Below are 26,735 nucleotides of genomic sequence, written 5' to 3' on the forward strand. Positions count from 1 at the left end.
TTCGGAGTATGCTAAGAATATTGAATAGAAGTATTAGTTATTATTTATGTTTTTATTCAGCCACAAGGTTTTTAACATGTATAATGGACAATAATAATAATAATAAAACGGCCTTATTTTTTACAAATTTGAATGAAATCCACGACTCCTTGTTTTTATTTAAGCAATTAAATTCACCGATATGCGGAGTTATATAAATTATTTTATTATTATGTAGGCATGACATACCATCCCATTATTTAAATTAATAAATTATAAGAGTAATGTTACATAAATTCATTTTTACGTATTTTTCGCACATTCTATTGATGTGACTGACTGTATTAATTTTTTTAAATATATAACTAATTACATTAATAGAATGCATAAAAGAATATATAAAAGTGTCTGTATATAAAATTTTTATTACACTTAATAGAATGTATAAGTATAGTGTATTTATTTTAAAAAAATAAATAAATATAAAATTTATATAAAAAAATTAAATTTTTTTAAAAAATACACGACTGATATACAACTTATCCTAGAATATTGGTAATGACCTAATTATGTCAAATTTAAAATTTAACTAAAATCTCACATTTTAACCATAATATCAAGTGCCAGCTAAATAAGTTCACATATATTAGCATGGGGTGTTCTTAAACCATGCAACTACGTTATGTACTATTTTGTACAAGCAAACAAATGCGTGAAGATCAGATCATCGACCGATGCAAAGACTTACGTTACGTCTTCGTCTTGTCACGGTACTCCCTTGTCTTACCAGCTCCCATTGTTTTCCATTAATGGTGCCACTGGTTTCTTCAAACCTGCTCCCAGGTCTTCCACGTCGCAGTTCCTTTTTCTTTTTCTTTCTCTTTCTTCATGATCTCTGTCGCATCTGGGCCTACGTACGTCAGTTTTGGATATGGTTGAAAACCATGACATGTATACATCTCGAGCACTCTGGTTATTTTCTTTGCTTCCAAACAGGGCCGGTTCTTAAAATCTTTATTTATTTGTCGAAATAACTATTACTTGGATTAGACAAGGAATCTACCTTGAGGGTTGAACTGCTCATGGATCACTATCATACTATTGAGAAAAGAGAGGGAGGCTAAAAAAAAAAAAAAAAAAAAAACAGAGTCAGAAAGAGGAAACTCGATATATATTTCTTGGCTACTCCATTCATCACAAGGGATATTAGTGTCTTGACATACGATTGGGCCGCATATATTTATCTAGTCATGGAATATTTGATGAGCTTACATTTCCCTTCATCTGTAAACAAGGTTCTAACCAAACCTGATTTACACTCTCTCTGTGTGTTGAAGCTGAACCCTGATTTACACTCTCTCTGTGTGTTGAAGCTGACGTCGCGAGACCTCTCTCTCTGTGACAGCCTGTCTCGTATTTATTAGTCGAGCTCCTCCATCGGCTTCAGCACATTGGTTGTATCGGTGTGAATCCCCCTCAACATAGAAAGGAAATGGCGAAGCAAGGCGCGGAGTATCTGCAGGAGCCATGGAAGCAGGACCTGGAGGGAAAAGTGGTTATGGTGACGGGGGCATCCTCCGGACTCGGCCGCGAATACTGTCTTGACCTCGCCAACGCCGGCTGCAAGATCGTGGCCGCCGCTCGCAGGGTCGACCGCCTCAACTCCCTCTGCCACCAAATCAATCACCTCGCTTCTTCTTCGGCGTCCGATTCCCGAGGTTGCCGAGCCGTGGCTGTAAAGCTAGACGTCTCTGCCGATGCTCCCGCCATTGAGACGTCTGTACAAAAAGCTTGGGACGCGTTCGGGCATATCGACGCCTTGATCAATAATGCGGGAGTTAGAGGCAATTTACTCTCTTTTTTTTTTTTATCTTCTTATTTGCTTTCTTTTTGGTTGTTGAGCAAACGAAGGAAAATGAGAGAAAATTTTGAATTTGGTACTAATCGAAGCCAACAAACCATTAAAGTTAAATCTCTTCTACCTTGATTTCCTAACAATAAAAAGAATTCGTTAATTTTTAGGCCGGAACCCAAACTCCACGTTTGATATTAGCCTGCTGAGTCTTATCCTAATTTCCCGATACTTCTTTGCGAGTATATGGCTACATAGGTGCTTCTTCCTCTGTACTTTGATTCTTGGAGCCTGTCTAAGATTCGGATACTTTGATATGGATCTATCTCTTTTGCTTTTACTCGTTTGATCGATGTTCTTACCTATTACGCTGCGTACTTTAGGTAATGTGAAATCTCCGTTAGACTTGTCTGAGGAGGAATGGGATCAGGTCGTCAACACAAACTTAAAAGGAACCTGGTTGGTGTCAAAGTATGTCTGCATACGCATGCGTGATGCGGAGCGTGGAGGATCAATCATTAACATATCTTCAATTGCTGGTCTTGACCGTGGGCAGTCGCCTGGAGCTGTCGCCTATGCGTCCTCAAAGGCAGGCGTAAACACCTTGACAAAGGTAATGCCATTTGTTATGCAATTGTTTCGAAATATGGGGTAGTTTCATTAACGCGTTTCATGGTAGTTGTCTGGGAATAACTTCTTCAGGATGAGAAATTATAGGTGCAGTTAACCTTAGTTTTGGATTCTCTTTTCTGACCTATGAGTAAAATTATGCTGTTTTCACAAAAAGAATGCACTGCAGATGGACAAAAAAATTCATTCTTAAAAAAAGATTTTACTTTGATTAAAAGAATTTACTTCGATCTATTAAAGAATTAGTATACAAGTGAAATTTATTTTTATTGTTTCAAGGTAAGTCATCTGAGTATAATTCTTATTTAAGGAAAAAAAGAGATATGTTTTGCCGTTTGCAAGGAAAATAACTTCGTAGAGAAAGCTGTTAGGAGTAGAGATGCCAGTGCAGACTTGAGGATGCCCTTCAGACCAAACACTCTTCAACTGCACGACCTGAATTTTCTCATATTGGTCGCTTTTGGAATCAGCAAGGCTGCAACAGACATAATTACCTTCCCCAAACGCCACCGTTTTCATTTTCATATCGTGATATTAAGGGTCAACGCGTTGATGAAACTAGGACACATAAGATGTTTGATGATTGTTCTACCTGGATGTCTACTTATGTTTCCATGTTTAGTGACTGGTCCACATATTCCCCATGGCGGGGAAAAGGAGAAGGGGTGTGAGATCGTGCTTGGCTTTTTCTGTAACCATATGAGGACATCTTAAGATGGAGTTAGGAGCCAGTGTCCTCCAAGTCTCTGAATATTTTTCTTTAAAAACTGTTCCATTATATTATTTTCTGAGTTTCTATTGTATTGTATATTGTAATATTGCAGGTTATGGCTATGGAATTGGGAGTTTACAAAATTAGAGTGAATTCAATATCACCTGGCATTTTCAAATCTGAGATCACTCAGCGTCTCATGCAAAAAGATTGGCTGGATAAAGTGGTTAAGAAAACTGTCCCTTTAAGAACATATGGCACGTCCGATCCGGCATTAACATCACTTGTTCGATACTTACTACATGACTCTTCTGAATATGTTTCGGGCAACATTTTCATTGTCGATGCAGGTGCAACGCTACCGGGTATTCCTATTTTCTCTTCCCTTTGATGTTCATGTTTTGTACTGACATATAACTAAGTTTCACTATACTGAGATACGAGGACAATCCACCTCATGTGTGAGGTATTAGTAGTTTCTGAAACTTATGGTTTTTTTTTTTTTTTTCAATTTCTTTTCCTGCCATTTAGTTCAATGCATTGTCATATCTGGCTGCTTTACTTTTATCTGCTTCACTGGGGCAAGCTTTATAAATTTGATAGTGGTTGAAAAATCAAAATTTCCTTGAACAGTATCTGTTTAATCTGGTTATTGGCATGCTTTAGGAAACTTAAGGATTGAAATTGTGGTTAGAGAGAGATAATTTGATCTTTCAACTTTCAATCGGACTTGTCTTCTGGTTAATTGCTGCCTGATGACATCCATTATTGTCAACTTCAGGGAAATATTTATGCAATTGCTGTCTTGATATTTTGAATCCATATCTATTTGCAGAGGTCAAGTTCCTGTATACATAGCAATTATAATATTGGAGAAATTTGTGTTGTTTTAATTTTCTTGCTATATAGTAAGGTTGTTGCTTCTAAAACCAGTGATGATTCTATGCGTTAGAATAACCATTCGCACTTGTACGAGCTCAGCAGAGACCTTCCCGCGGCAAGTATGGAAAGTGATACACTTATAACTATTGTTTGCAACTTTTATACGATCTTGTTTAAAATGAAGGATATTTTGTAAAATAACATCATTTTACACAAATATCCTCATTCTAACACATGGTTGTATATAGATTGTAAAATAGAGTTGTACTATGTATCATTATTCATTAGTCATGTTTAGTTAGGAAAATTCTCCTAACTCCAAAATCCTACACAACTTGACTTTCTGTGCTTTTTATAGACTGGTAATTGGTGGGATTGGCTCTGTGGGTATGATTTGAATCTCTCGATCACTATTTCTGTGTTGTGATGGCGGGTGCATGGGCCTCTGGATGCGGCTCATACGGATAGGCTGTTATGTCTACACCACTCGTCAAACAGGCTAGACTTGGCAGTTGGTAGCTATTCAAAGAAAGCCCGAGTCACACATCTACATCTTATTCTAAAATGACCAGTTAATGTTATAATTAGAGCTTTCTAAGGTTCCGTTTGGAGTTGCGTAAGGGGCTTGTTTAGTGTTATATATTAAAATATTTTTTAATTTTAAATAAGTTAAAAATTACGTGAAAAAAAAATCATTTGGCCTTGGATCTTATCACATCACAACACAACTTTCAACTAACCTTTTATATCATTTATACCTCAAAAATATTTTATTTTATTTTATTTTCAAACAAATATAATATGTTTGAAAATGCTTTGATATATGATTATTAAAAAATAAATAATTTTTTGATAATAAAACTTATTACTTAATCTCTACAATTATAAATTTTAAACGAAAGGTTATATTATTCACCACAATTTCAAACATGGATTAAAATGATTATGGTCTGGTTTGGTTACAGGGATGTGATGAGAAATCTATGACTAGTAATGAGATAATTTGTGAATAATAGTGAAGTGATTTAAATTAAGATATTTTATGAAATTTTGAGAAAAGAGAGAAAACGTTGTATAAAAAAATTATAAAATTAAAAAGAGGGTTAGAATATAATTTTTTTAATATGATTTTTGTATTGAGATTTAAAAAAGTTGATTTTTTTTTTATTAGGAAGTTTGAAAAAATTGTAATGATTAGATAAAAATGTTAAAAATTTAAAATTGAAAAAGAGTTCAAAGGTGTAGCACGAGAGAATCAGAGAATGAAATGGAGAGATGCTACCGACAAGGCCTAATGATTATTTTTTTTTTTTAAATCCCTTTAAACAATTTTTTTTTTGCTAAAAAAATCATAACATCATAAAAATACTTTCTTAATTATTAAGTAAACATAAAAAAATAAAAATAAAAATTGAATCGGTAGGATTTCTGTGGAGAAATTTTAGGAGAAACCCTTAGTAGACTAAGCATTATCAATTGAAAAATATTTGTATTTGAATAGTGTTTAGATATTGAGATAAAATGATATGAATGAGATGGGTTGAAAGATTTGTGAAACCAAATCAGACCTAACTATCACGTCCAAGATCATCTCTTCTCTAGTTCTTCCATAGAGGGGGGGTGTTTCCTCCACTGTTTTCCTTAGACTTTTGAGGAAAAACAATGTGGTCAAGAACACGATGCAAAACCCAATTGGAAAGGTTTCTGGATTTTTTTGAAAGCTGTCGTATGGTTTAGAATTAGTCCTTGAGCTGTACAACAATTTGGTAGTTTACGATTTTATTAATGGAGTGACTAGAGAACTTAAGATGTCGATCTATTACATCTGTATATACAGGGAAGAGAGAGATTAAAGAAACTAAGATATGGGTGATAGGGACGAGTCACATAGATGTATGGGAGGAAATAGAAAAAGAGGAATAACAATAATCAATGATTGGAGTTTCTATTCTCAAATTAGATGGAAAGCAATTGAAGAAGCTAAAAAAAAAGTTGTAAAATGTTAGTGAATCGTCAAGAACCCAACAACAGACTTTAGCCTTAAAATTGCATGGCTCTACTCTAAAGATCGTTTGCATGCAACACTTTCTAAGTTGAAACTGACCCCTTACATCTATCGTGTGTATATATACATATCTCTCTCATAAACATTATATGGTTTAAGAGCTCTTATGGGTGATTAATAGCAACAAACCAATGTCACCCAAAACAGAAATTTAAGAGATAATGGAAATCACGTTTTCCAAAGGAAAAATGACAAAGATTTAAGAAAGAGAGTCATTTCCACAAATTTCAATTCAACATGGCATCTGTAGATAGAAGTAGTTTTTCGTCTAAATCCTCACAAGATCTAATCTTTTATTGTAGAATTGAAAATGGAAGACATATATATGTATATATATAATTAATTTTGTAGAAAACTTGTCATGTAATAGTGGAGACATTGTTGACAAAGTATCAATCAAAGTTACAGTGGGGCCGCTTCATAATCATTCGACATAGAGAAATTAAAATGGGGAAAAGTTCAGAGCCACAGGGGAGCTTCCACAGATTCTCTCCCCTTAGAGCACTCACATCTGCATCAGATGGTTTTTTCTATAATTTGATGAAAGTTTTGTGGTTTTGGTTCAAAACAGCACTCCATCCCAATCTGTAAAATGCCGTTGAAGTTTACGGTGTGTACAGAAATGCCCCATATTTGGGTAATGACTATATATCCTCAAATCACTTTTCCACTTCTTGTCCCACATTTCTTTGTGCTGGACTATTGGGTGCCCTCGTTCGATCATCCTCTCCCTCCGTCCCTCGCAATGTCTCCAATCTTCACATTTGGTTGTTGTTTGGTTGCCCCCGCATGCTGTTTGGTTGTTGTTTTGTGTGACTATGCGAATTGGTTAGTTCTATTACATTGTTTTGTGCCGTGTATTGCTTTGTGTTTTAAAATGTGATAGAGAAGATCCTTGTAAATTAAACCCCTTGGTTGTGATGATGACAAAACTTGGTGGGGATACAAGAAATTTGACAGTCATCCCCTCAATGGCTAGGTAACCCAAATGGCTAACAAATAGTGGCAACCGGTTGTTGCAGCCATGAGAGGGTGGCCAAATTTTGTAAAGGTCACCATTCAGTTTTTGAGCCGGCGAACCCTAAACCCCAAACTTCATAGTTACGTGTTTAATATTTCAATGTTTTTTTAGCGATGGATTCACAAGATCCTGGACATGTGTACTTCACCAATCTCCTAAGTCAAGATCCTCAACTTGACTTTACTTACGGTGGGCAAAGTGGAAACTCTCCTATGATTCTTGATGACTCTCTACCCCTACCCCATAACGATCCTATCGGCATTAGGAAATCAGTTAGGGGTACGAATTTCACCCCCGAAAGAGACAAGTTACTTGTCTTTGCATGGCTTAATTGTAGCCTTGATGCTATCTAAGGAACAAACTAAAAACACTTCCAACTTTGAGAAATTTTTTTTGAATACTTCCAGAAATTTAAAGAAACCACAAATGACCGGACCATAAAATCTTTAATATATCGAAGGTCAGTTATTCAAAAGGCAACAAAAAAATTTTGTGCGAAATTAGACCAGGTTGAAGGGTTGAATCAAAGTAGCATGACTGAACAAGACAAGGTAGAATTTCCATACTCTTACTTGTTTTATGAATAATTTATTTTTTCATACATTGGTTTAACATGGATTTTTTTTGTTTACATGCAAGTTTGACAAGGTTAAGGTTATGTACCAATCGTTAGAGAAATGCTCCTTTTAGTTCTAGCATTGTTGGCACCTGTTGAAGGAATAATCTAAGTGGATTTGGCGTTCCACAAAGGAGGATCCAAAGTGAAGGAAGATGATGTCCCCATCCCCGACCCCAACTCGATATTCTAGCATTACGACTGATTCAGTTTTTGATCTCGATGCGGATAATGTGATAGAGAATAAAATGATCGAATTGGACCGACCAATGAGAAGAAAAGTTGAGAAAGGAAAACGTATAGGAAAATTTCCAACTCAGGAAGATGAAGTATATTCTTTTGAAGGATTCATGCGCTCAGAAGAAAGAGTTTTATCACCTTAAAGTCGAGAAGATGGAGTATGACAAGGAAAAAAGGAAAAAAAATTACGTTTTGAAGATGAAAAAATGAGGTTGGAGGTAGAGAAGATGGTAATTGATAGGAAAAAAGAGCTAAATAAAATCCGTCAATAGGATGAAAGACTAAGGTTGGAGGCACATAAAGTAGAGCTGGCGTTAAAGGAAGTATATTAACGCATTATGATGATGGACGTGAGTGCCATGCTAGAAATGCAGCGGTTATATTTCAAGCAACTCCAGAGGGAAATCATGGCGAGACTCAATGCTGCAGCAGATTGAACATTGATTGAATATATTTTTGGAAAAAATTGTATTTCTCATTTTATGTTTCGAGTAATGATAGATGTGTAAAAAGTAATGTAAATGTTTTTTTGTTGTGGTGTAAATCGATATTTTTGTGCAAGTAAATTGGCCATTGCAATTTCAGAAACAATTAAAAATTACGTCAAATATAGTCTACTATTATACTCAAGGAAATACGAGGCCAAATTTGATTACCATTAATATAGTCACTACTAACATTAAGGAAATAGGGGTACCCAACAACATTTGTCCGTTCAGTTTAGAAAGAGAAGTTCTGACTTCTCTCTAGGAAAAACAAATCTCTCCGTTTAGTTTCGTCGAAGAGGAAGGTGTGAGTCTTAGCTCCACCTTCCTCTCCATCTCGCTTTCCTTTTCCGTTTCTTTTCTGCTACCTATATGTGAATATGCTTATATGGTAGTGTTTTTCCATTAGTTTGATTTTTTTAGATCTGTAGCTTTCTGGCCATGAATAGTCGACACGCGTCCCACCAAGACGTTCGCCTCTTGCCAATCTACTGAAACAATGCGGAACCGCACCCAAAATGTCGGCGCATGGCCCTCATGTGCGGCTTGTTTCCATGCGTAGCCCTCATGCTCCGACAGCTCCGCTGGTTACACTCGCCATACCAGCAGATTCCCCACCCTCCGATCCTCCAGATCGGCATGACCTCTCCTCATTTCCACTGGCGCGTGGTCCTTATTCGAGGCACGGGTTGGCTTTTCGTCCACTGCATATCTACCCTTCCGATGCCAGTCTATCAAGATTATTACTTTTCTTAACCGGTGATCTTGTGAAAGAGACTAAGGACCTTACCAACAAATACTTCAAGACTTTCAACTACAGTGTTTTCGCTTACATCGCCTCCGGTGGTGGCTTACCTTTAAAACATCTTTTAAGACGATACCCTCTTTGTAGTGTTTAGGTAGAAAATAAGAAATTGGTCTCAAAACTTATTTTCTTCTTCTTCTTTTTCTACCTCATTTACATTGTGGTTGTTGCTTTGGGAAATTTGTTGGGAAACCCCACCCTTTTTAACTTGTATCATCTTTTACTTTAATGAAATATGCTTGCTTAGAAAAAAAAAAACATTAAGGAAATACAAATGCAAAGTAGATTAACTCAAATATAGTTTAAAATAACACGAAGAAAATACCATACTATAATGGGACATGCCTAATGTTGGGAATATAATAGTCATTGATGTTCAATTAGATCTTCTTGGAGCTGATGATGTGCCGAGCTGTCTCTAATATGACGATAACGCTGGATGAAGTCCGTAAGCTCAGTTGTATGACCGCGCGACAATTCCAGGAGATCATCATCAAGTTGATCATACTCAATGTTCGGACTCTCATTATCATCACGCTCGTCTTCAATGATCATATTATGTAGAATAACACATGCTTTTATTATATTTGTTAGTTTCTTCACTTTGAACGTTTGGGAAGGTTCACGAGTGATAGCAAATCGTTGTTGAAGTACCCTGAATGCACTCTCGATATATTTTCTTGCGGGTTCTTATGCTTTCACAAAATTTTTCTTTTTATTTCCTCGTGGTGATGAAATCGTCTTCACAAAAGTTCGTCACTTGGGATAAATACCGTCCGTAAGGTATACCCTATAGTTTAGTCGTTGCCATTAATTGTGTGATTGATTGGAGGAGCACACCCTTAGGCAAGTTTCGTGAAAATAAAAGATTTCTCTAGCACACTAATGTCGTTATGTGAACTGAGCATACCAAAAAATGCATGCCATATCCAGAGATCATATGAAACAACTGATTTTAAAATAATAGTTGGTTCATGGATGTGGTCGGAGTACATACATTTCCATGCTACGGGACAATTTTTTCACTTCCAATACATGCAGTCAATGCTTCCCTGCATTCCTGAGAATCCCCGTTGTTCAGTAATAGCAAACAATTGTGCAATATCATTGCCATTTGGAGACCGCAGATATTCATCTGAAAAAACACTTACTATTATCTCAGAGAATTTTTTGAGGCTCTCCATTGCGGTGCTTTCACTAATACATATGTATTCATCAATAAAATATCCAGTAACCCCATACCAGCATTCTAAGTACTGCGGTTATTTTTTGCATTTAAGATAAACCAAGCCTTCCTACATTATCTCTTCTCTAGACGAAATACGACTTGTAAGACTCTACCTCATTTAGAATATGGAGAAATAGGGGACGGCTCATCCAAAATATCATTCGAAATAGATTCGAGGGATATACTAGATTTTCTGTGAAATAATCGCGAAATAGGTGCTCGTGCTCTTGAATATGATCACGTCGAATAAACTTACGACGTTGGCGATTGCCACAATACGTCGATGACTGTTCATCGACCTTGTCATTAAGAACAATATCATTATCATCTTCAGAAGATACGTATATCAACAATTTGTGAAAGAATGTACGAGCTATTTGATCAAAGAAGTAGGAGATCAAGAGAGACTATTGAATTTCGATTCTATAGATCAAATGAGACTTGAGTTTGTAAGAATATGAATGATAACAATATGCGTATTTATATGGGAAAAAGTTACCGTTACATATATGACCAAAATTGTTACCGTTTGAGAGAAGATAAAAAAAGTTACCTTTGGAGAAAAGACAAAAATGGTACCGTTAGAGAAATGATAAAAAATATTACCGTTACAAAAATGACAAAAAATTTTATTATCAATACGTGACTAAGTATTACGATTAGATAAATTGATAAAGAGTACTAAAAAAAATTGGCAATCACGTTAGAAAATGCACATATTTAAAACAATTACTATTTTTATAATATGAATTTCGATTTGAAAAATAATACTGTATTGGATAGTCAAGATCATATAAATATCTAGTAAAAAGTAAAATTTGAAAAGAAAATAATAAGACAAAAGAGTTAATAGTTAAGATTGTAAATGGAAGAGAGAGAAAAAAGTAATAAAAAAAATAGAGAAATACTATTTTATAGAATAGAGATAAGGATGCGGAATGAGACGTATGAGATTTTTAGAAGATGAATAAAATTTAAGGATAAATTTGAGGGAATGTGATTTTGAGTTAAATTATAGGAAATTTTATGGGAATGTGGATGTGGATGCTTTTACTGCATTTAATTAATATCTTTATGGCTGCTCATGACAAGGCATATATTTCTCCTTTTTCTCTCTGTCCATTTATTTTTTTCCGTTATGTTTAATTTGTATTTTTATTTTGTATACAGACAATAATATATTGATCTTTGATTAAATAATTTTGAGTTAAAACATGCAATTACACTCAAGACAAGAATTCCATGTATTTGTAGATAATATAAATTTTATATGCAGTTAAATTTACGTATTTTTAAAATACTCTACTAATGTGATTGACTATATTTTTTTTAAAATATAAAATAGCTATTTTATGTAAAGAATATACAAAAATAATTGTACGTAGTAAAACTCAAATCCACTTAGGTTGGTTCTTCAATAGGTGGCAACAATGCTCGAACTAGAAGGAGCATTTCTCTAACGATTGGTACATAACCTTGACCTTGTCAAACTTGCATGTAAACAAAAAAATCCATGTTAAACTAACGTAGGAAAAAAATAAATTTTTCGTAAAACAAGTAAGAGTATGGAAATTCTACCTTATTTTGCTCGGTCATACCACTTTGATTTAACCATTCAACCTGGGTTAGTTTCCCACAAAATTTGTTTGTCCCATTTTGAATAACCAACCACTGATATATTAAAGCCTTTATTGGCTGCTCATTTGTGGTTTCTTTAAATTGCTGGAAGTACTCAAATATTTTTTTTCAAAGTTGGAAGTGTTTTTGATATGTTCCCTGGACAGCATCAAGATTACGATTCAGCCATGCGGAGACAAATAACTTGTCTTTTTCGGGGGTGAAGTGCGCACCCCTGACTAATTTCCTAACGCCGATAGGCTCGTTAGGAGGTAGAGGTGAAGAGTCATCAAGGGTCATAGGAAATGTTCCATTTTGCCCACCATAAGTGGGGTCGAGTTGAGGATATTGACTAAGGAGGTTGGTGAAAGAGATATATCTAGGATCTTGTGAATCTATCTCTAAAAAATATTGAAATGTTAGACACGTTAATTTGAAGTTTGGGATTTAGTTGGGGTCGTCGGCTGCAACAACTTGTTGCCAGTAATTGTTGGCCGTACAGGTTACCTAGTCATTGAGGAAATGACTATAAATTTTTCTTATCTCCACATGTGGTTGTCATTATCACAGCTGAGGGGGTTTAGTTTACACATTATTTCTCTATCACAAGATAATACAAAACAACAACCAAACAACATGCAAATCACAATAATCCTAAATAAGAGCATCCCATTCGATTTATTAATATATCGAATATATTAATAAATTAAAAGGCTCAGAATTGTGTAAATATTAACAACATGCGTAAGCAATGAGCTCAACATCGAATGGCTGCAAAACTCCACCCGAACTCCGATTGCCTTTTGTGAAAAGTATCACAAACTGCAATAACTGGATTTTTGTGCATTTTTTGCTGAAAAACAAACGATTAGATCAAAGAAAAAGTAATTTTAATCATTCCCTTAACACAAGAACAACTTTGAGGCATTAGGATCCCATGTATTTTGGATTTTCTTATCACAATTTATCGAAGGCAGCATAAGCCACGTCTAACTGCTGAGAAAATAAAAAATAATAAAAAAAGAAAACCAAATAAGAAACCTGAATGAGTAATCTTGGTTGCCAATTGACAACCAACTCCTCCCTTATAAATATAATGCCCCCTCAACAGAAGTTCAGAATCAAAGCACGGGACAACTTTCTTAAATGATAAAATAAATTAATCAAAAGCAGAAAGCCTCAGCCATACACATAAATATTACCACTATCAAATCATGCTAGAAAGTCCCCATTCACTATTTGTTTTCCATCCCCACAAAGAAAAATGTAGCAAAACATAATAAAAATCATGGAGGACTCCAAAATTTTCATCCCAAACATAAGACATCTGAGTGAAAAGACATGAGATTATGGCATAAGGTTTGTGCTTATTCAATTGGTAGGAAATTCAGAGTCTCTATGAATGGAATATGACACATCATCAGTAAGCATGCACCAAAAAAATTGATGAATGATAAGAGTACACATGAAGCTTGAATATTTAAGAGAATGAAAGAGGAAGGCAGCTATAGTTGTGCTTAAAACATCTTCATTAAAAAATAAAATTTTGATAAGTAAAACATCTTGATAAAATAATATTGAATATGATATGAAAGTTAACAAAAGACAAATCTGAGCAACAAATTACTATAAACCAACAGAAAAATACAAACTCGTACAATCAAAAGTTCACTATAGTTTAATAATTTTAATGCACATTCATATTTTGTTATACACATCAATTTTTTTACCCATTCCCATCTTACTTATAAGCATTAACATAAATCACGTATATTGAATTCAACTATAGATCCTCAGTAGCAGTAAAAAATAGCTAGGAACAATACTAGCAGGGTGATCATGCAACAATGCTCATACTTTCTCTTTTTGCTTTAGAGTCATAATGCATTCCATCTATGTATTGGTTTATTATTTACAACAAAATCAATTAACATTCAAATATACCAATTAATGGAAGTAAAATTTGCATACTAGTGAAGGTGGAAAAACCACAATTCACCACAAGGGAAAAAAAAATACCATTCCAAGACACCAAGAGACATTCATAATTTAGCTCGAATTGCTACAATATAGCACATATGCAAATCTAAATCCAGGAAGGCTTTTGCCCAACAATACTGGCCACCTGTACAAGAAAAAATTATACTCATAACTACCAATTAGAAAAATTATGTAGGTGTTACATATAAAAATTGTGTTAAGTATGGTGTGTATATGTGTGTAAGCAAATCAATATTGTTGAACGTAAGATTTCAAGTTTTGTGTAATTATATATCTACATATGGATTTTGATGATAACAAATGAATTTAAAGAATAAAGGAGTCTTAAGCTCAAGTTGTCTACACAATAGAGTCAAGCACATAAAGGAAATAAGCATGAGTAAGAAGGGAACAAGTTCACATTAAAGTCATAGAGTAATGTTGTAAATCTCTTAAAAATTCAAAATTATGATTAAAGTTCAAAATTAATATTTTATAAAAAAAACATTAAAATATATTTTCAACATGTGTATGAATATTTTGAAAATTAAATTTAAAAATTATCAAAGATGATTGATTATCATTTTTCAAATGTACATTACATGATTAAAGGTTTGAATTTTGAAAATATTAAAAATGACAATCATTTCACATGTGCATGTTTTATTTGAATATTTTCAAAAGTGATTGATACTTTTTTTTTTTACTTATGCAAAATGTAGATTTTTTGTTTGAAATATTTGAAAAATAAATTGTGCTCCTTTTGTCATATGCAAAAAGTAAAAAGATTAGGTTTGAAATATTTGAAAAGTAAAGTGTGCTCCTTTTATCGTATGCCAAAAGCAAAAGATTATGTTTGAACTTTTTGAAAAAGAAAAACCTTTTATTTGAATTTTTTTGAAAAAGTGAATGATGTTATCTTTGACATGTGAATATTTTTAAATTTGAATATGAAGTCTCATATGCCTATAAATAGATCATTTGATAGTTTCACATTTACAACATCCAGAGCATACAAGATTCATTAAAAGCTTTAATTCTCTCTTCTCTAAGCATTGAGCCTTAATCCTTGTTCATTTTGAGAGAGATATAGTTTACGCTGTATTGTTCTTATTTCATTCATTGATGAGTGTTTTATGATAACCTACCCACTATCAGCTCTTGTATTAGTAAAAAAGTGTGTATAACCCTTGTGCGTGTAGAAAGTGTTGTACACAGGGAATAGTTGAATCACTACGTGTAAGGTGATTGCAAGTGTAGAGGGTGTTCTACACGAATCCTTTGTGGCGGTGTTGTTCAAAGGTGTAATAGGTTTCTATCTCCACCTGAAGGAGGTTGAATAGTGAATTTGGGAATCCTTAAGGGGTAGCTTGAGGCGATGACGTAGGCAGTGGGCCCGAACCTCGTTAACATACTGAGTTTGCTTCTCTCTTACCCTTACTCTTTATATTTATTGTTATTTCGTATTTTGTTTATATTTTATATTATATATTTGATTTATAATTGTTATTTTTTTTAATACAACTCAATTCATCCCCTCTTGTGTTAGTCATCTGGGCAACAATTGGTATCAGAGCTAAGAGCTCTATTATAAGATTAACTATCTTTTGAGTTAAGATCTTATGGCTAACATTGCAGCTTCATTTGGTGAAGTTCTATCTAGCAGTCGGCCTCCACTCTTTTGTGGAGACAATTACTCATTCTGAAAAGTTAGAATGAGAATATTTCTTCAGGCTCAAGGTCGAGAAATCTAGAAATGCATTGTAAATGGACCTTATATTTCAACAAAAGTGGTTGATGGAGTAAATGTCAAAAAGGAAAAAGAAGAGTTTGATCGTGAAGACGATAGATTTTATACTTTGAATTTAACTGTTATGAATTTATTATTTAATGCTCTCAATGGAAATGAATTTAACAGAATAATGACATGCGCTACGGCAAAGGAAATTTGGGCTAACTTGGAAGTTACTTGTGAAGGAACTTCGCAAGTCAAGGAATCAAAAATTTATATGCTTATTCATGAATATGAAATGTTTAATATGAATGATGATGAATCTATTTCTAGTATGCACACTCATTTTACTAACATCATAAATAGCTTGATAGCTCTTGGCAAAATTTATTTCAAGGTAGAGACAGTAAGAAAAATTTTCAACTCTCTACCAAAACGCTAGAAATCAAAAGTGACAGCGATTCTTGAAGATAGAGACATAGAGAAGCTCGAAGTGAATGAACTCATTGGGTTACTTATCACTCATGAGCACACATTGAAAAGAGGAGAAGAAGAAGGAAAGCCAAAGAAGAGGTTAGCACTTAAAACTGTTTCTCATGAAAGTGAAAGTGATGAAGATGAGAAAAATGACGACAAAGATGAAGAAATTGCGATAATAACAAGAAGAATTCAGAGGTTTTTAAAGAAAAATAAAACTCCTCCGAGGAAATCCTTCAAAAAGTTTTCCAAAAAAGATTCAGGTAAAAATGATACTTTAATTTTTTATAAATGCAATAAGTCTGGTCATATCAAGCCAGATTGTCCTCTGCTAAAAAAAGATCGAAACAAGGGCAATAAAGCAATAAAAGCTACATGAGATGATGATTCAATTAGTTCAGATAGTGAAACAAGCAATGGAGAATCAGCAAATTTTTATCTTATGGCTAAAGATGACATTGAGGTAACAAATCTTGATAATATTGAAAATCCTTCATATGAAGAATTGTAAAATGTTTTAGAAGAGGTATATGAGGAAATTAAAAAATTAGGTATTAAGTATATTGCTTTAAAAAAGAAAAATTTTTCTTTAACAAACGAAATTGATATTTTAAGAAAAGAAAGCATCGTTTTGAAAGATGAAAATCTTGAATTGAAGAAGAAGAAAACTGATTTAAAAAATATTGTTGAAAATTTTACGAATGGAAAAAAAATTTTGAAAAACTTTTTGGTAGTCAAAGATGTGTTTTTGACAAGGCAGACTTAGGATATATGCTAAAATAAAAATACAAACCTTATAAAAGCTTCTTTAATAATCCTTCTACATCAAAGTCCAACATTCAAAATTTTTTCATAAAAATAATTTTGTCAAAAAAAGATATTATTGTAATTACTCAAGTCCTTCATATATGCCACATGCTATTTACAATTTTTGTAATAGAAATGGTCATAATTATCACGCTTGTCCTATTAGAAGAAAGCATACAATGACTATTAGGGCCATATGGGTATTTAAAAATCTTATTTCTTCTAATACTAATAAATAAAGGACCCAAAGAACTTGGGTACCAAGAAAAATTATTTTAATTGTTTTTATAGGTATGCATGAGTTCCTCCACAAACAAAAACAAATGTTTTTAGATAGTGGATGTTCAAGACATATGATAGGAAACAAGATTAAGTTATTTGATCTTAAATCTAAAGAAGAAAGACACGTGACATTTGGAAACAACTCGAAAGAAAAGATCGTGGGAATAGGTAAAATTGGTAATGAATTTTCTCTCATAATTGAAGATGTTCTACTTGTTGAAAGTTTAAAACATAATGTTTTGAGCATAAGTCAATTATGTGATAAAGGATTTATAGTTACTTTCAGAATAGATAAATACATTATTTTGAATAATCATGATTGTAATTTTGGTTTATTGCTTTTAGAAGTAACAATGTTAATACAATCGATTTTGAAAAAATTACCTCACAAGATGCAATTTATTTTTTAGTTCAAAATAAAACTAGTTGGTTATGGCATAGAAGACTAGGTCATGCCAACATGGAACTTATTTCCAAACTTTTGAAAAAATGATCTTGTGAGAAATTTACAAAAAACAAATTTTCTTAAAGACAAAATTTGTGATGCATGCCAATTGGTAAACAAACAAAAACTTCTTTTAAAATCAAGAAACATATTTTCACTACTAGACTATTGCAACTGATACACATGAATCTTTTTGGACCAAATAGAGTTGCAAGTTTAGGAGAAAAATATTATGCATTTGTTATTGTTGATGATTTCTCTATATATACTTGGGTCATCTTTCTTTCTTATAAAGATGAAGCACATAATGTATTTACCAAGTTATGCAAGAGAATTCAAAATGAAAAGGGCTATATTATTTCAAGTATCTTGATAGGAGAAAAGAGTTTGTTAATAAAAATATTGAAACATTTTGTGATGAAAATAGTTTTGTGTATAATTTTTCTACTCCTCGAACTAGGATTGATCATTCGGATCGGATTTTTTTCCGGCCCAGTTTGGAACCCAGAAACCCGGATTCCGGACCGGATTAAATCCAAGCCGGAATCTGCATCATGAAAACCAGATTTATCTGGTCCGGATTTGAGTATGAAACTCGGGTTTCATATTCATAACCCAGTTAACCGGGTTTGTATATAAGGTATGTTTCCCTTTCCACTACTCTCGTATCCCTCCCGTCTTCTCTCTCTCTCTCTCTCTCTCTCTCTCTCTCTCTCTCTCTCTCTCTCTCTCTCTCTTACAGGTGAAAGAAACCCTAGACCCCGATCCTTCGATGCCTTCGTTCTTCACTCCTCACCAGTGAGAATGTATGCTGTATCTCCCTTCCCCCCGATTCACTCTCTCTCTCTCTCTCTCTCTCTCTCTCTCTCTCTCTCTCTCTCTCTCTCTCTCCCTCTCTCTCTCTCTCACAATCCTAGCTACGAAACCCTAGCCGCCGCCGTGATGATCTCAACCCCCCTCTCTTCGCCCACCAACACAGTCATACCCATCAAGCTCTCAAACCCATCTCTCACCGACATCCATCCAAGCCTTCTAGACCTGGTAAGCCTCTCCATTTCTCTCTTCATTTGGGCATTTTTTTTGCTTTCACTGGTCATTCAAGTAAGGCCCCGGTCCTTTTGTATTTTTTTTCTCATTCTTCAACCTTAGATGTAAAGGTTTAGTATTCAGAGTAAAGGTTTCTGTTTTTTGTTTGGGTTCGTTTCCTATTTTTTCGTTTGGGTTTGTTTCCTTTTTTTGTTGCTTTTACCCTGTTTTTCCTCATAGAGCGAAATACTAGCCACAGATTCGTTTATTTCATGTTGGAGATTTCTATGGATCTGTGTGCTAGTATTGAAATGGTTTGAGCATCTTTGGTTTTGTGATCGGTGGAGGTTAGATTACTGGTTGGCCTTTCCTCTGTTTTATGCTCTGTGAAAACTTCCTTGTTGAACATATATCTTAATTATCTGGACTCGTGGTATTGACATGATAGGATTGGATCTTGGGAGTGTATACCATTGATCTATCATTTACTATTTGTTAAGTGTTTATGGCTTAGGGAGCAATCATTGTTTCTCTGTTAGTTCTCTCAAAAGAATGGGGAATACTCTTTAAGTTTAATATTAGTACAGAAAAAAAGAAAACCAGAGAGATAAGGCATTTTCTGCAACGCACGTTCAAAGAATGTGCTTCAAATATAAAACAAGTGCATTCAAATATGGGTCAACATTTATATATATATATATATATATATATATATATATATATATTGGGGTGCTAGATGTTAGTTAGAAGTTTGATAGTCAGAGTTGGAGCCATGTTGTCTCGAGCTACTCATTTAAGTACTCATGTCCGTAACTTTTGGTCAAGCACAGCTTGTTTTGTTCTTGATCATTCAGGCAAATGATGGTATGCCATACAGATTCCAATTTTGGAGCTCTTAATATCCCCTTTGGGTAACTTCCTTTTGATCTTTGCGATACTCTACACAAATGAAATTGATTCCAATTTATTTTGTTGTTGATTCAAATTACTTTTTCTGTCATGTTTCGGAAAATACCGCTTTTGTTCATCATTTTGTAACTAGTAATGTTGTTTGTTCTTATTTCTCTATAGCTCATAATTTTCAATTATTTAAAGCCTTTGCCATGTTGTTGTTGTCTTGCTTACCCACTTTGAACATCTGAAATCATGATTTTGAGCTCTTTTGGAATCGAATTATCAATGCAAGAAAACTAAACATATACTAGCTCAACTCATGAGAAGGTTGTCCCAAAGGTGGCCGGGAAGCCGATATCTCCTTAATTGAGGCCAGTATTATTCATGTTCTAATTATTTCTCATTGTCTAAAATGTTTAATGTTTTTTCTTAGTGCTGAATAATGTTTAATTCTCAGTGCTGAAAATGCTTCCATTGTTTTTTCTACCCCACTTGGTGAGACACTCATCTTCATTGTCTTTTATTTATTTATTTCACACACTGATCATCGCTTTATGAAGCAGGACCTACCATTTTAAAATATCACTCTGATCATTATTCTGATTATCACTCTATTAGCAGATTCAGTATGTATCTAGCATTATATTAGTTTGTAGGATGTGTTGCTTTTAGATTTATGCCATTTTCATTCTATTTTACTTTTTGCATGATCACTTTGAGGCCAAGCACTTTGAAGTTGCTATTTGGTGTGAAAATTAAATCACTGATTTTGTAATTTATATATTGTAATTTAGTATTTTGTAATGTAATATATAAATAACAAATAATATAATATGCAATGGATTGTATTGTAATGCATGCATACTTTGCATAGAAGAATATTAGAATTTTTTTTGTTTTACATGCATTTTTATCAGAGGCAAATTAAGTGTAACTTTGATGTAGTAGTTGATATTTTTCAACCTCTAAAGACAATCAAATTTATTCTTTTGTTTTTTATAAAAAAATCAGAGCCACATGTGAAAATATTGGATATACATTTAGGTTTTTATATGGGCTTAAAAAAAACCGGGTTTAATTCTGAACTCGGAATCCGGGTTTAATTCTGAACCCGGAATCCGGGTTTTGAAAAATCTGGATTTATCCGGGTTCCAGCCCATTTCTGACCCGGGCTAACCCGATCTGGGTTCTAACCCGGATTTGAAATCCGGGTTTCGGTTTTGGTCTACCCGGATTCCTGGGTTGGAACTCGGATGAACACCCCTACCTCGAACTTCTCAACAAAATGGGGTAGTAGAGAGGAAAAATAAATCTCTTCAAGAGATGGCAAGAACAATGCTCAATGAGAACAACTTGCCTAGTTATTTTTGGGCCGAAGCAGTAAGTATTGCATGTTATATTATAAATAGAGTTATGCTAAGGTCTAAGTTAGATGAAACCCCCTATGAGCTTTGGAATGAGAAAAAACCCAACATTAGTTACTTTCATGTATTTGGATGCAAATGTTTTATTTTAAATGACAAGGATAATTTAAGCAAGTTTGATACAAAATCTGATTAAGGTATCTTTCTCAGGTATTCTACTAATAGTAAAGCTTATAGAGTATTCAATAAAAAGACTTTGACTGTACAAGAATCTATGCATGTAGTATTTGATGAATCTAATTCTCTACTCTCCAAGAAATCTATTGATGAAGAAACAAGAGGTATAAATAACACAGAAAGTCTCAATCTCAACAAAGAGAACACAATAGAGGAAGTTCAACATGGAAATATCAAGAAAGACCATCAAAATTTAATACAAGATGTAACCAAACAGTGAAAATTTGTGAAAGATCATCCAGTGGAACAAATTTTGAGAGAACCTTCACGAGGTGTAAATACTCGATAATCTTTTAAAAATATTTGCAATCATACTGCTTTTCTATCTCAGATTGAACCTAAAAATATTGATGAAGCACTTCTTGATGAATCTTGGATTTTAGCTATGCAAGAAGAGTTGAATCAATTTGAAAGAAATGATGTTTAGACACTTGTTCCTAGACCCAAAAATCATACTATTATTGGAACAAAATGGATTTTTAGAAACAAGAAAGATGAGTCCGAAGTCATTACTAGAAATAAGGCTCGACTTGTAGCCTAAGGTTTTAATCAAGAAGAAGGAATTGATTATGATGAGACATATGCACCCGTCGCAAGATTAGAAGCTATCCGAATGCTACTTGCATATGCTTGTTATAAAGTTTCAAACTTTTTCAAATGGATGTTAAAAGTGATTTCTTAAATGGTTTTATAAATGAAGAGGTATATGTTGAGCAACCTCCAGGTTTTGAAAATCATATCTCCTCAAATCATGTTTTCAAACTGACAAAAGCACATATGGACTCAAACAAGCTCCTAGAGCTTGGTATGAGAGACTCAGTGGTTTCTTGATAGAAAAAGATTTTTTAAGAGGAAAAATCGACACAACTCTTTTCATTAAATATGAAAATGATGATTTTTTTTTTATTCAGATTTATGTTGATGATATAATATTCAGTGCTACTAATGAAAATATGTGTCAAGTTTTTATTAAAACTATGCAGGAAATGAGCATGATGAGAGAACTTAGAATCTTTCTCGGATAGTAAATTAAGCAAGCAAAAAGTGGGACATTCATCAATCAATCAAAATATATTAAGGAATTACTGAAGAAGTTTGGGATGGAAGGTGCTAAGGAAATTGGAACACTAATGGGCCCATCAACTAAACTTAATAAAGATGAGACCGGTAAGCCAGTTGACTTGAAAATATATCGAGGTATGATTGGTAGCTTATTATATTTAACAGCTAGTAGACCAGATATTATGTTAGTGTGTGCTTGTGTGCATGCTTTCAATCATCTTCAAACGAATTACATTTAATTGCAGTTAAGCGCATTCTTAGATATCTTAGTGGTACAATTAACTTAGGGTTATGGTACCCTAAATACACATTTTTTGATCTAATCAACTACACAGATGCTGATTATATTGTTTGTAAAATAGATCGAAAAAGCACTAGCGAAGCATGCCATTTCTTAAGTCATGCACTAGTTTCCTGATTTAGTAAAAAAATAAAATTCTGTTGTACTATCTACTGCTGAGGTAGAATATGTTGCTGCGGGTAGTTGTTGTGCTCAAGTTCTTTACATGAAGCAATAACTTGAAGATTTTAAACTCATGTATAATCATATTCTAATCAAATGTGATAATATAAGTGTTATAAATCTTTCAAAGAACCCAATACAACATTCTAGAACTAAGTATATTGAAATAAGATATCATTTTCTTTGAGATCATTTGCAAAAAGGCGATATAATACTAGAGTTCACAAACACACACGATCAGTTAGCAGATATTTTCACAAAACTTTTACCAGAAGATAAATTATGTATGATTATAAGAGAAATATGTATGATGCATGCTATGAATATCTCTTAAAAGATAGACCAGAGTCAATAAAAATAGAAAGAGATTTAAAAAAAATACTTTTACATAAACTTAAGATTCTTAGCCTCATGTTTGAGACGCTCATTCTCTTCATACAATATCATGTCATCCTTATCCATGGGAACTGGCAAGTGGAATGAAGAATCTAATAGAGTTTTCAACTGTTTATTCTTCTACCGAATGATTTATTCCCTTATGTGAGACTCTTGAACAATTCGCTGAAGTATAACAATTTATTCTTTAAGTTTTTCAACCTCATGGTTTCTGACTTGTAGCTTCTGGAAAAAAGTAACTATAGAGGAGGAGTAGCGAGTCCCAAGACTCACCAAGTCGTAGATAGCATCGGAATCTGGCTTATTAGCCAAATTATTATTTTCTTGCTGCAACATGGCACCAATGGCAGCTACAGAAAAGACAGGAGGTTGAGGTACAGAATACCTCATGGATGAATCTAAAGAAATGTTAGACGAATGAGCCATTGAGAAAAAATTGAAAGCTTAAAGCGAGAATGTTGAATGTATGCAGATGAGTTATAGAGATGAGTTAAGACTGATTTTATAGAGATAGCATAAAGAACAAGACGAACTATCATCCAATTCAAAGAGCAATGTGATTTTTTTTACCGATTGGTGAAAATGACATTTTTTTTTTAAACTCGGAGCCCTTAATCTCATTTGTTAACAACATCAAGCGATTTTTTCAAATCTCCAGTCACATTTGTCGGGTCACGGACGTATCCATTTTTTCAACCATCTACAGTTTCTACTAACGCACCATTTTCTTCAATCCATTTACTTGCTGCGGATCCTTTTTAATGATGCCAAAAGGGGGATAAGTGTTAGACTAGAACATTAACATTATTTGAATTGCTAAACTTGTCATATATGCTTGTTATTATATTTATAATTTTGCTTGAAAAACTAACACATATTCTCAGGGGAGCTTAAGTATTAATATAGGCTTCAGATTCTATCAAGTATTTGTCATCATAAAAAAGAGGAAGATTGTTAGAGTTAAGGTTTCAAACTTTGTGGAATTATATATCTGTATATGGATTTTGATGATAACAAATGAATTCAAAGAATAAACGAGTCTCAGGCTCAAGTTGTCTACACAATGGAGTCAAGCACATAAAGGAAACAAGAATGAGCAAGAAGGGAACAAGTTCACATTAAAGTCATAGAGTAATGTTGTAAATCTCTTAAACATTCAAAATTAGGATTAAGGTTCAAAATTAATATTTTATCATAAATCATTAAAATATATTTTCAACATGTGTATGAATATTTTGAAAATTATAAAAACTGATTGACTGTCATATTTCACATGTGCATTACATGACTAAAGGTTTGAATTTTGAAAATATTAAAAATGATTGATTGTTATCTTTCACATGTCCATGGTTTATTTGAATATTTTCAAAAGCGATTGATGTTTTTTTTTACTTATGCAAAATGTAGATGTTTTTGTTTGAAATATTTGAAAAGTAAAGTTTGCTCCTTTTGTCATATGAAAAAAAATAAAAGATTAGGTTTGAAATATTTGAAAAGTAAAGTGTGTTTCTTTTGTCATATACCAAAAGTAAAAGATTAGGTTTGAAGTTTTTGAAAAATGAATGATGTTGTGTTTGACAATTGAAAAAGAAGAACATTTTATTTGAATTTTTAGAAAAAGTGAATGATGTTGTCTTTGACATGTGAATCTTTTTAAATTTGAATATGAAGTCTCATATGCCTATAAATAGATCATTCGATAGCTTCACATTTACAACATCCAGAGCATACAACATTCATTGAAAGCTTTCATTCTCTATTCTTTAAGCATTGAGCCTTAATCCTTGTTCATTTTGAGAGAGATATAGTTTACGCTGTATTGTTCTTATTTCACTCATTGAGGAGTGTTTTCTGATAACCTACACACTATCATCTCTTGTATGAGTAAAAGGGTGTGTATAACCCTTGTGCGTGTAGAAAGTGTTCTACACAAGGAATAGTTGAATCACCACATGTAAGGTGATTGCAAGTGTAGAGGGTGTTCTACACTGATCCTTTGTAGCGGTGTTGTTTAAATGTGTAATAGATTTCTATCTCCACCTGAAGGAGGTTGAATAGTGAATTTGGAAATCCTCTAGGGGTAGCTTGAGGCGATGAAGTAGGCAGTGGGGCCGAACCTTGTTAAGATACTGAGTTTGCTTCTCTCTTACCCTTACTCTTTATATTATTGTTATTTCGTATTTTGTTTATATTTTATATTGTATATTTGATTTATAACTGTTATTTTTTTAATACAACTCAATTCACCCCCCCTCTTGTGTTAGTCATCTGGGCAACAAATATTTTCCTATTCACTAGTTTTGTCATTTATGCATGCACATGTAAAATATGTGAGTGAATCTGTATCCATGCTTGCAGCAAGTGTATAAATAGACAGCAAATTTGGAAAGCTTTGCTTTTTGAATCGTAGGTAGAGACAAAAGAATTTCAATCAAAATGACAGAAATTGGATCAAAGCATCCCTATAATAACCAAAATTACGTTTGGTAGTTAATAAAATTAAAACATAAATCTTAGCTAAAAACCCAAAAAAAAAAAAAAAAAAACTTTCATTCAGTCAGCTGACCTTGCTTCATCTTCTCTTCACTATCCAAAAAAAAAAACCAAGAAATTTAGTTTCATCTCCTATCAATTCCTCAGAAACCAAACAGATTGCATTTGTAAGCAGCACAACAAAAAAGAATCAAATAAGAATGAAACTTAAACAAATAAACAAACAAAAAAGAAATCGTTGTCTCCTTTCTACCATTTATTGAGCAACCAAAATAGAACAAATCGAAGAAAAGCTAAGAGATATCAAATTGATGCATAAACAAGGGGAAAAAAACAAAGACGAGGGGGAGGAGACAAAGAGAGGAAGAAAAGTAGAAGACGAGAAAATCAAGCAAATTGACTGAAAGGGAGATTTTCTAAGGATCTCACCCCAGATCGCAAAATGAAGTTCAAAAAATTAAAACACATACATATACAAGTATATAAAAATGCATGGATAGTTTGAAAGAGAGTACCAAATAATAATCAGCTGAACATGGAGTAAAATGCTTCAATCCTCAGTCCAATCTCAAGAGAAATAGGGAGGAAGAAAATAGGAGAAGAGAGATTTATAGAGAAGGAGAGAGTGAGATGGAAAGAAAAATAGACAAAAATAAGAGAAGAGAGAAACATGTTCAAATTCAAAGAATTGAGAATCACTTACAGGCAAGGAGAGGTTTACCGTTGGTGCTGCGTTGAGAGGGAGGGGGGGGGGGGGGGAAGAAGACGCCGGATGAAGGGGACAATCGTTGGGGTGAGGGAGCGATGCGGATGTACAGTCGTTCCCCAAATATGGGGACATTCTGTAACACCCATAAATTTCATTCTCATTTTAGGGATTGGGATGGAGTGTGGGTTTTCATGAAAACCCTAAAAGTTTCCCCAAATTATAAGGATAAGCAACGG

At 33.6% G+C, this 26,735-nt stretch overlaps 1 protein-coding gene and 1 long non-coding RNA gene across 2 annotated transcripts; both read left to right on the top strand.

The window, feature by feature from the left end:
- Positions 1-1,021: 1,021 nt before the first annotated feature.
- Positions 1,022-3,793, top strand: LOC122279847 (3-oxoacyl-[acyl-carrier-protein] reductase FabG-like). Its single transcript, XM_043090726.1, has 3 exons — positions 1,022-1,823; positions 2,215-2,444; positions 3,286-3,793. The coding sequence occupies exons 1-3, from the start codon at positions 1,472-1,474 to the stop codon at positions 3,562-3,564; spliced, it is 861 nt and encodes a 286-aa protein (XP_042946660.1). The 5' UTR covers positions 1,022-1,471; the 3' UTR covers positions 3,565-3,793.
- Positions 3,794-5,160: 1,367 nt separating this feature from the next.
- LOC122279848 lies at positions 5,161-8,555 on the top strand. Its single transcript, XR_006229681.1, has 2 exons — positions 5,161-7,692; positions 7,781-8,555. It is a non-coding gene; the product is annotated as an uncharacterized LOC122279848 (long non-coding RNA).
- The last annotated feature ends 18,180 nt before the right edge of the window (positions 8,556-26,735 follow it).

Source organism: Carya illinoinensis, chromosome 10 (genome assembly GCF_018687715.1).
Source record: "Carya illinoinensis cultivar Pawnee chromosome 10, C.illinoinensisPawnee_v1, whole genome shotgun sequence".
Classification (NCBI taxonomy): domain Eukaryota; kingdom Viridiplantae; phylum Streptophyta; class Magnoliopsida; order Fagales; family Juglandaceae; genus Carya; species Carya illinoinensis.

Coding starts and splice junctions, on each gene's coding strand:
- LOC122279847 (XM_043090726.1), top strand. CDS start 1,472: ATGGCGAAGCAAGGCGCGGAGTATCTGCAGGAGCCATGGAAGCAGGAC. Junction 1,824..2,214: donor CAATAATGCGGGAGTTAGAG/GCAATTTACTCT, acceptor TGCGTACTTTAG/GTAATGTGAAATCTCCGTTA. Junction 2,445..3,285: donor GCGTAAACACCTTGACAAAG/GTAATGCCATTT, acceptor GTAATATTGCAG/GTTATGGCTATGGAATTGGG.